Source organism: Physella acuta, unplaced genomic scaffold, assembly GCF_028476545.2.
Source record: "Physella acuta isolate Inbredline_101_S28 unplaced genomic scaffold, ASM2847654v3 ptg001747l, whole genome shotgun sequence".
NCBI classification, from domain to species: Eukaryota; Metazoa; Mollusca; class Gastropoda; family Physidae; genus Physella; species Physella acuta.
In genome coordinates, this window is record NW_026733258.1 from 1 (window position 1) to 11,721 (window position 11,721).

General features: G+C 38.9%; 1 protein-coding gene across 1 annotated transcript in view; it reads left to right on the forward strand.

Moving 5' to 3' along the window:
* Window positions 1–1,271: 1,271 nt before the first annotated feature.
* The window catches only part of LOC131930261 (serine protease svh-1), a 72,889-nt gene continuing 62,439 nt past the window's right edge, over window positions 1,272–11,721 (forward strand). Inside the window, exons 1-7 of the mRNA XM_059286678.1 lie at window positions 1,272–1,399; window positions 4,024–4,083; window positions 5,425–5,479; window positions 6,690–6,733; window positions 7,006–7,076; window positions 10,563–10,697; window positions 11,360–11,541. Of these exons, the coding sequence (XP_059142661.1) occupies window positions 1,325–1,399; window positions 4,024–4,083; window positions 5,425–5,479; window positions 6,690–6,733; window positions 7,006–7,076; window positions 10,563–10,697; window positions 11,360–11,541 (622 nt within the window). The 5' untranslated portion in view covers window positions 1,272–1,324. The remainder of the gene's footprint in view (window positions 1,400–4,023; window positions 4,084–5,424; window positions 5,480–6,689; window positions 6,734–7,005; window positions 7,077–10,562; window positions 10,698–11,359; window positions 11,542–11,721) is intronic.

Sequence of the window (11,721 nt, forward strand, 5' to 3'; positions counted from 1 at the left end):
AAACTCCACTTAGTTACCCCCCCCCCCACGTTTAAAATCGTTTCAAACTAAATTATCTGCCCCTAATAGTCGTCACTAAACCCGGCTCTGTTTGTAAACATTTAGAGTGAACCACAGCTCACCAGACCATGTAGGGGTGTGGGTGGTAGGGAGCGCGCTTACAGCTTGTTTTCTAGCGTCTCCCAGAAGAGAATTTTATATATATATATATATATATATATATATATATATATATATATATATATATATATATATATATATATATATATATATATAGATACTTTAACAAGCGTCCGCACCACCCGGAATTTATTAAATTCGTGCCCTTCCCCTTCCACCCCACTTAGTCAAATGGCTGAAAGAAAGACCGATGCCAAGCTACGACGTAGTCCCCTGCTAGAATGATTCCTCCTTTAACTTGGTGAACTGGCCCGTGGAACGATTCTCTGGTGCATCTAGTGTGTTATCCCTGGTTAACACCACATCGCTGATGTAGATTATTTCCCTTGTATGTTTTGACATTGGTGTGTGGTACATTACTTCCCTTGACATGGCGCGATTTCAACCATAAGCGGGCTAATCCAATATAATTTGTCGAGAGTTATCGTTACTGATGCAGTTGAAAACGCAGCGCAGTAAGCAACATTGTCTATTTCTAGCTGGTTATGAAAAGCCTTCTGGAAGTTGGTCGTCGTCAATTAAAAAAATATGGAATCGATTTCCACCTCCTCACCGTCTGTGAAATGGAAATGACTAAGCTGGTTATGGGCATACCCAGGGTCTATTTCAGACATTTTTCTCCGTTGTTTTTTAGGTTTAGGGATGGAGGGGGGGGGGAGGGGGGGGGAGGGGGGGGGGAAGTGGAGGTGGGGCGGCACTTAACAACTCTGGTATGGGGTGAACACTAGTTAAAGTATACATTTTCTATTTCGTCCGGGGTGGATTGGCGCCCCCCCCCCCTTCCGGAAGAGATACCCGGAAAAAAACAAGAGACAGCCCTATTTAAAAAAAAAAATAATTAGTCCCCATTCCATAGAAGAACCCTTTAAAGTCAATCGTAACCTTATGAGGAATTCGATAATTCAATTAAAGCTGCTGAAGGGGTGTTTTAAAAGCTAACATAACTGATAATCCAAATCCCACAGTCTTAACCTCTCCAACAGTATTTTTCTACGGACGCCCATGTCTGACTAGTGATCCAGATGTAGAGATAGTGTAGCGGTTGTCTGACCACTTGTGTCCACTCAAAGTCGCCAGGCTCCGTCCTGCACGTCCACTGCACGCATGCACGTCAGTCGCTCACGTCCGCTTGCAGCCAGCGGCCATGTCTGCGGCTGTCGTCTGTTTGTTCGTCTGTCTGTGTGTCGTCGTGATTCCAGGAGGATGTAACCGGCGGCAGGTAACGGCACCATGTGACGTCATGTCAGCACAAAGTAGCGTCCGATTACACGGTGTAATTGTATGTAATTGTATGGCATAGGCGTGTTGTCGAACGTGTCATTACATCGTCTCCCCTACACTAAAATACATGCCTGCTTTATAATTTATCCCATAGATTTTATAATTTTAAACTGCTAGAAAAGCTAATTTATAAACAGAACTGTGATAACAGTTTCTCCCTGAACTTTGATATCAACAAACCATCTGCGCTTATAACCGGAAATCGTACGTATTTTTAATGTTTTAAAATATAGTAGAAGCTACATAAGTTGAAAACTGTGATTAGATTTTCCCGTTCGGTTAAGCGGTAGATTTATAATCCGGACGTCACAGCATACGTTGGCTGCATTTTACGTAATAGGAATAATTATTATGTAGGTAATCTCCATGCGCCTGCTTTTGTTAGTGTGTCTGTTACTGATTGGGTCGATGTCTTAAATGTCAACATGCGCTTTCGTAAAGGAGCGGACTGACTAGAGGGGCTGATAATTACTGAGTGGAGAGAACAGGGTGGTGGGGGGGCTGTGAGGAGGTGGAGGGTGGTAGAGGGATAGGAAAGAGGTCGATTACTGATGGGTCCTCTTTGTCGCATCAACGTGGGCAGTGGCGTAGCCAGGATCGTCTCAAGGGGGAGGTTCCAATTTTTACCCGGGGACAAACTTTCGATTTGCCCCCCCCCCCCGTCAAACTTTCGGTTTTCAACCCCCTCTCAAACTTTCGATTTGCACCCCCTCATACTTTATATATATATACCGAGGGGTCTATGGGGGGGTGGTGGTGGTGGTGGTTTATGCCCCCCCAACCCCCCCTGCCTACGCCACTGAACGTGGGCTACTTAGATTTGCTTCTTAAAATCAATTTAGAATCTTGATTAAAAATAATTAAAAACAAAACCCCAAAAAAAAAACCAAAAAAAAAAAACCAAACAAACAGAAACAAACATGTACACAGGCACTATATTAAAATCCCAAGTAAAAAAACAAACAAAAACAATACTACTACATATACCACTGTAACTCCTATCATATTCTAATCATTTGAAATGTAACTGAACACATACACTTATAAAAAATGTACACACAACTTGGCAAACGTCCACACTTACACAAGCTCGAGGCTAACTAAACCAACGCGGCCCTGGCCAACTGTACCGTGAGGTCAGCATGTGTAACATCAACAAACAACCGTGGTCGTCTCACCCTCGCGATGTTCGTGTGTTGACAAGAAGATATTTCCCTCTAGCGGTCTCATGTCACATGTCCACCCCTTCACCCCCACTCTTGTTTGTCACGTGATCAACACGGAGCTAAAGATGACTAATTATAGACAGTTTAGCGTGTGTTTATGTGGATCCTTTAATTAATGTCACAGGTTTCAATTTTTGGGGGGGGGGGGGGGGGGGTTGAAAGTGGGGGTTGACTGTAAGTACGGAGCGAAGGTCAAGTAGGGTCAGGAGAACGTCGTAATAATAATTAAGTAATTACATGACCTTTATTATTTAGTGATATAACATTAATAATAATTAAGTAATTAATTACATAACCTTTATCATTTAGTGATATAGCATTAATGATATTTAAGTAATTACATAAGCTTGATTATTTAGTAACATAACATTAATATCGTCAACCTCCATGCCTTGATTGATGGGAGTGTCTTCCCTTGCGGCATAAATCCCGTGGGTCAAAACAGTGGGGTCAGGGTGTAAAGGAAAGGTAATATAGCACGTGGAGTCACATAACCATACGTCAGAGTGTAATGGTATCTTTAACATACAGTTATAATAACAGTGTTTACCCTAAATTAATAAAATAACGTAGGACGTTACTAAGTCAACTAGTTTTACCTGACTCAAGTCGAGGGTGGGGGGTTGGGATGGAAGGAGGTCTGAGTGCTAGGTACACACTCCCATCTTTTAACAAAGTGAAAGTAACAGCTCAACTCTACTTCATCTGCACAATGGACCGTCCTGTCTCAACGAGCGATGTAGAAATTAGGCTTGGCATAATTAATTTAAAATTACCACGAAAATTTGCGGTAGAACCACAGTAATGATTTATGGTACCTTAAAGTTACAAATACTTACTTGGTTTCAGTCTGTTTTAAAGCTGGACAAAAACTAATGGATGCGGGTGGGGGTGGAGCGGGGGGGGGGGGGGGGGGGGGGTAAATATGGTATTGTGATCCTGACTCTAAATCGTTATCCCACTTTTCACTTATAAGTGGCAAGTATTACCATTGCAACAAACTGGCAAGTCTACATTGTTAAACCTTTGTAACTTAGAGTGGCAAGTCTACATTGTATTACCATTGTAACAAACTGGCAAGTGTACATTGTATTACCATTGTAACAAACTGGCAAGTGTACATTGTATTACCATTGTAACAAACTGACAAGTCTACATTGTATTACCGTTGTGACAAACTGGCAAGTCTACATTGTATTACCATTGTAAAAAACTGGCAAGTCTACATTGTCAAACCTTTGTAACTTTATGTGGCAAGTCTGAATCATTTTGTCATTGTAAATTATAATTGGCCAGTTACCTAAAAATTAAAAGCTAAATTTATTTGTCCAAACAGAACGGCAAAACAACGGGCCTGACAAAATCAAACAGAAGAATAGATAGGCTGGTATTGGAGGTAACGTTATATTTTAAATTTTGTTCAACCATCACACGGTTAAACCAAGTTTAACAGAGAGTTTAACATTGGGTAAATGACCAGTATAACGACATATACCGTAAGTAGCTCGACTGCTAACCTGAATGTCTCGAGTTCGTATCTTAGTCCAGAGAGTATGCAAGTTGTCCCTGAGTCTACCCAGCTCTGATGGGTACCTGACTCAGGGAAAGTTAAGGCGGTTGCCGTTCGTGTACAATCAACTCTACCGTAGTAGAGTTTTTCTAGTCATGCGGGGTTATGTAGAAAAAATACCCGTCTCGGCCACCTTTATTTCTGACCAATCTATGATAGTTACTTCAATAACGCTGAGTGAATTTAGAAAAGCTCCATCATCTCCACTTTGGTCAAACAAAAATACACGGTGTTTCTTTCAGGCATCTCTCATGCAATCCGAGCAAGCCTACCACCCCCCTCTTGGCGATATGAAAAAAAATACGAGTGTCCCCTCCCACATGTAGTTTACAATCCCTCCCATCTCCCCATCCTCGGAGAAAAATGTCAAAAAGAAACCCTGAAAGCATTTAGGCCTACCAGTATTGAAACATTCTACAATGATACATTATTTCGTTAAACAGTGCTACATTTAGGGTGAACTAATATCATATATACATTTCTAGGATAAACAATGTTAAACCGCATAAGATGACAGGGTTTAACGTAATTAATCACTACACGTTATTTAGTTAAACCAAGTTAAACATTATGAAGAACGAAAATAACAACAAAAAATGAGATGAAACAAGTATCGCGTTTAAATTAATGTGCCAGACATATTATATCTAGATCTAGGTCTAGTTTAAAAATAGTTGTCTATAAAAACGGGAATTACGCAGTGTCATGTAACACGTGACCAGCTGACGTAATGACGTCATTATATGTTGTAGTGTATGCAAACTTATTGCAGTCGTAAAAAAATAAAATTCTCATCCTATTATTTATACCGGCTACTGCGTTGGTTTAAAACAGAGTTTCTTCCACAGTTTCTTACAACCACCCCCCCGGAGAAAAAAGTCTGTAAAATACACTGCTTTAAATATACATATAGTTTTAATATGGCTTGACTCCTAACACGAGAGTCTCGAGTTCAGATCCTGATCCGGACTTGAGTATGCAGGACGTCCCTGAGTCCACCCAGCTCTGATGGGTACCTGACTCAGGTTAGGGAAAGTAAACGCGGCTGGGGCATAGTGCTGACCACACCATTCCTTCATATGCCGAGGTTGTGAAACATACACGTTACGTCATCTACCATTACTTAAACGTCCAGCTGTGTTATTAAATATAAATCTTCTGCTGTAGGGTAATCACGTGACCTCCAAAAGGCCGAGTCAGCGGAAACACAAGCCAGGGTCAGGTAAAGGCTTTCCACGTTTGATCACCTGTGTCTGATGTTTGATTGGCTCTACCTTGATCACGTGATATTTGATTGGCTCTAATCGGTCTGTCCATGTGGAAAGTCAGATTGTGAGGCCATGCTCTGTGTTTAGTCAGCGGGCTAAGGGAAAAACCCTTCTGACCACTTCATTATCATAATAAATGACGTCACACGCTAAGAAAAGGGGGGGGGGGGTGGCACTGATTTTCATTTAGATATGATACGTGGGTAGAGGGGGGGAGATTAGATACATGGCGGGGGGATGGGGGTGGATGTAAAAACTGTAAAGTAGACAATATTGAGTGTAATGTTTCACATAGAAATAAACTTGATGCATTTCTTTACATTTTGGATTTCATAAACGGGAGAGGGGGCGGGCAAGTAAAGTAGGGGGGGGGGGGAGCGGATGGACTATTAAGGTAGTTTGACTTTATTTAGTCATTTAGAAACAACAGTTACGCGCTGAATCTAAGCCAAGGGTTAAAGCTAGCATACATTTCAGTGTGAATCAATAATATAGAGCACAAAGGTTACAAACCATTATACAGGCACCAGGAATTTACAGCACTAGTATTTATGTTGTTGCTTGGGTGGTTTTCACATAAAGACAACTAGTTGATTTGCACGGGGACATTATTGTCTAGACCAGGGGTCTCCAAACTTTTCAGTCCGAGGGCCGCATTAACCATCGAATTTCAGTTCGGGGGCCAGTTTCTTCCAGGCATATCTTTGATTTTTTTCTGCGCAAAGTTCTTCAGCCATTACAAACGATTTTTCCTTGGACAAAAGGATCTCCGCGGGCCAGATGATAGAACTTGGCGGGCCGCTTCCGGCCCGCGGGCCGCAGTTTGGAGACCCCTGGTCTAGACTTTTAGAAATACAAATATTTGCAAGGGTAACGATTGTAGATATATCGATCTTAACAATTTAATTGTCTCTTTATAAATTACTACCTCTGTGCTTGTTTATACATAACAACTAAAAACTAAAACTAAATTTTGTTTTTAATGTTATAAAAAGCTAGCCTGGTAATAATGTTAGGTTTTATTCTTCACTTTTATTATTGCTAGTTTTTTTTTTTTACTTTTACTCTTTAACAATTTTTTAATGTAAAACATGCAACATATGTTTAATTAATCCTTAATTTATACAACTAATTAAAAACTTTTTTTTTTTAAAAACAAAATAGATAGTACAAAAGTACGTCATGCTGTTCGTGGAAAATCTAAAAAGGTTGTACATCCATTTAATTACAATCACATTTTTTGTATGTCTGGTTAACCTTTGCATTCAGTTCAATGTTGACCATGTCCATCTATTCAATCCGATGTTGACCATGTCCATCTATTCAATCCGATGTTGACCATGTCTATCTATTCAATCAAATGTTGACCATGTCCTTCCATTCAGTCAAATGTTGACCATGTCTATCTATTCAGTCAAATGTTGACCATGTCCATCTATTCAGTCCAATGTTGACATTGTTGTCTTAATTTTTCTCTCAGAATAAGAACAAGGCAAACGTGAAAACAACCGCAAGTGAAGTGGCTGATTATAATTTTCGTGCATCAATACGGTATGTTTCCAATGGCTTACAATACTGTCTTACATTGATTTTAGAGTTTGTTAATTTTTATGTCAGTGGTTCCTATATTATTTCAGATTCAAAATTCAATAAACATTGCCTAAAATAAACTCAACAATTAGGTATTGCAATCTACAACGGCTACTGATGTATTTGTTTTTCAATTTGATAATGCTAAAAATACATACCGAACTATTTTGTTTAGAACTTAATCTCTATATAATTTTTACAATAGCAAATAATAACTTTAAGTTGTATTTATATGTAAGCGGTCAACCTCAGATGCAGAAATTTGAAAGGAATGTAAAGTTAAGCAACGAATTATCTCCCATTTGCAAATCCAAATAACACAATTTTATTCAAGGGGAATAACTCTCAAGAATAGCTAAATTAACCAAGTGTAACTAAGACATGTTTGAAAAACACAATAAAACGCTCTAAATTTTATTATGTAATAATAATAACAAATCTTTTATATTAGCTATGTAATCTTGTGAAAACAATATATTTTACCTATTGAATACTTAACTGTAGGTTTTGTTTGAAAGTCTAAAAACGTTAGCTTTATTATAACATACTTCTATTCAATTTTGATGACATACACTTTGATTGCTTCTATGATGATACATTGTAAATAAAATTTTGGATCCCCTAAGTAAAGGGACGTATTTCAAAAATCAAACACGGGTAACTATTTTAGACATTGCTAGAATCATTGATTAAACATAAAAAAAATTCATAAAAAACGTTTTAATAACAAGCTTTTATGTAATGATGCACTAAAAAGTAGAAAATAAATTATAGACTACTATTTAAATAACTATAAAGAAAAGCGTGGGTGTCTTCCTTAACATTAGTAAAGGTATCCAATAGATACTAAAGTGACCCACGCTTTTCTTTATAGTTATTTAAATAGTAGTCTATAATTTATTTTCTACTTTTTAGTGCATCATTACATAAAAGCTTGTTATTAAAACGTTTTTTATGAATTTTTTTTTCAGTACTTTACATGTTTTATCTACAATAGAGTTACATGACTAAAAACCATTGCGCGCCTACTGAATATCACGTTCAGTAGGCGCGCAATGGTTTTTGAACGCAGCCATTACGTGGTCGTGATGGCGCAGCTATTGATGACGCGTGTGGTGTGGTTGGCTAGACATGCCTACTAATTCGGTCCAAATTTTAATTAATTCATAAAAAATCAATTAGGCATCCAATTAAGTCAAATTTAGTTTCAGATTGCATTGTCTTCATGTCTTGACCCACGTGCCAACTGTGAATCGTGTCGGTCAAGTAGAACTGTCCGAATTTTCACTCCTGCGTTTCCGTCTAGACTGACGACTGACGACTGACGACTGACGACAGAGGAAGTGAGTTAAATAAAAGCTTGTAAAAATCATAATTTGACAAAACAAAGTTTACGGTTAGTTATAAATTCCATCCTATTTAATATTATATATTAATACTTTAAGAGTGTTAATACAGATTCCTAAAACACTAAAGTATATTTTGCAACTAAAGAACGCCTGCCTTTCCTTGTAGTGTGTTCGGTACTGAATTGAAATAATCTAACTTACGATAAACTAGACTACTTGATATACTCTACTACATTCATAACACATATCAAACTTCGATACCCAAAGATAACTAGACTCGATGCTCCAGAACTACGACACCAACTTGTTTAACTGCACTAAGCTCTACAAACGGTACTCCCAATCAACAACGATTTCACTGGACCTACTACTACACTTTACAATATAATACGATACCTTAATACCAAACAAATCAAAGCTCCCGAACTTCAGAACTACGATACTTAATCACCTGCATTCTCACTTCTCTATTATCAATCAAATTCCATTAGACCTTCAACTACAAAACAGCCGAATAAAAATTATGACACTTTAACACTTCGATACTTTATACCTATGAAACCATATCAGCAACAGCCTTCCACCGTTACTCCCAAATCTAAACGATTCATCAAAACTTACCAAACAAGTGACAATACTTTGAACACCCCGTCATTACAAAACTCTTTACACCAGGACAGATTTCTAATTCAAAGTCAGAGAAAACGAGACTTACAAGCCCTATTAAAACTAGATAACCGTTTGAAATGTTCGAAATTTAAATTACGAACTTATTTAATCGTTTTCTACATCAATTTTATGGCACCAAATTAAAAAGGCAAAGTGATTGTTAAAAAGCGCCCCGACCTTTCCAAATTAGGGAGTTGGGGTTGCATTTTCACCATCGCGAATAAATATAGGCCTATATAGACCTAATTTTGGGGTGGGGGTGCAAAATTGATAGTTCGTTCTGGGTGCTGAAATGGATCGCTACTCCTTTAAAAAAGTTATTAATTATTATTTACTTTTTGATAATAGCGATTAAATATTTTGCGCCCCCCTAAGGATGGCGCCCTAGGCGACCGCCTAGTTCGCCTTATAGGTAGCCCTGTTGGTACCAATGTTTTCGTCATTGGGGAGATAAATATCCGGGCTGTCATTTCACGGTTTATGATTTGACAAGATCCTTGACCTTTGTTTTTTACAGACATTTTTACAAGGACATAAACCATTGTGTACGATTTCCCAACGTTGATGTAATCCTGTTCATAAGTGAAGGATTTTGAGGAGCCTACATTTTTCTTTCGCTTTATATTTCGCTATACTAAACATAAATATTTCATCGTAGTATTCTCATGGTATACTAACTCTTATATTCGTTATCATAATGTCATGACATATTTTGTATGGAAAGCATGACATTACCTCCTCTGGTAATACACCCCCCCCCCCAAGATCAGTAACCCCCCTCTCCACTTTCAAATAGTCCTTGTATACTTACCCCCCCCCCCCCCCACTTCCAAACAAAACACTGGGACATTGCCTTCTGTCAGTCTCTCCCCCCCCCCCTCTCCGATAATTTTAGGGATAAGAGATACGACAGGGATAGGTTAAGGATAGGGAGGGTTAGGTAGAGGAATGGGGGTTAAGGATAGGTTTCGGGAAAGGAATAGGGCTAGGATTAAGATAAGGTTTAGAATAGGGCTGCTAAGTAGGTCACCAACCAGTTCTACGGCTCAATAAAACGTGCATGAGCTATAGGACTGTGTATTGACCTACTTACCAGCCCTATAGTGAGGGTTAGGGATAGATGGAGCTTGATACGGAGAATGATAGGGCTAATGATAGGTATATCATATGTATAGTATATGTTCTAATGGGGCTGGGGGTGGGCTTGGTATGGAGAATGATAGGGCTAGTGATAGGTATATTTATAGTAAGTGTTCTAAAGGGGCTGGGGTCGGGTGGGCTTGATATGGAGATGGACAGGGCTTGTGGTAGGTATAAGTAATGTATTCTATTAGGGGGTTGGAATCACCAGCAGGTGATGTAATTGACGGGAGGGAGGGGGAGTAATGTCTTGGACCCACCCAATCCACATATTTTATACTCTACCCAGGCTCCGCAGCAGTAAAGAGTCCCTGAGCTCTGGTCTGGTGGAGGTCTACAGAGCCGGCAGGTGGGGCTACGTCTGTGACGACAACTGGGACCTCCAGGACGGCAACGTGGCATGTCGACAGCTGGGCTTTATCAAGTAAGGGAAGTCACTGGAAGAACAGCCAGGAGACGGGCTTGAGATCTGTTATCCTAAACTTATGTCCAGCTGCTGGCTTAGATAACGTTATCTTTATCTCTCTATCCAGCGATATTTAAGTATTCAGTTTTTTATATATCAAGTGTAACGAAATCCTAAAATCTAACTTTATTTTAGTGGGTTTTTTTTAGATTTTAATATGAGTTTTAAAAGTCAACTAGAATATGTAGTGGATAGACAATTTACCTTTTCTAGATGTTAAAACTATGAAAACTGTTAACGTTCTTACGCTTCTCGTGCTTTCGTGGTATATTCTAGCCTTATGAATAAAAATGGTTCGGTAAATAAACAAAAGGTCATCAAAATAAAAAGTCCACGCTGATCCATCAGGCAGATAAAGTACAGCTCGTCTGTTTTTGTGACCTTAGCATATGAAGCGATTGTGTAGTCAGCACTATACCAAGCCAAATTTTCTTCCTCTAACATGAGCCAGGTACCCATCAGAGCTGGGTGGACTCAGGGACGTCCTTCAGACTTGAGCTGCGTATTCTACAAATCCGACCACGCCGTCCCAATCAAATAAAAGTTGAAAAGTAGATTTTAAAACTAGAAGCTGTTAAAAAGTATTAAAAAATATTGTTTTAAATATTTTTTTTATTCAGCGGAGCAGAGTTCGCTGGGGGAGAAGAACAACCGCGTAAGAAGAAACGGAAGCCTTTAGAGTTTGTGCTAGACAACGTTCAGTGCTCCGGCCAGGAGAGGACGCTACAAGCGTGTAATCACCAGGCAACACGCTCGTGCTCTTCCAATACCCCGGCGGCTGTTGCGTGTATACTAAATACCGGTAGGCCAACACTAACAACAGCGACACATAAGATCGTAGTTTTGGTAATCAAGTTGATCATGTCAACAACAAATAAAAAAAATAAATGCTGTAACATCCTATATAAAAAAACAACAACAACAAAACAATACAACATAGATATTACTTCTAATTCTATTTTTATCCTGGAGAGAAACCTAA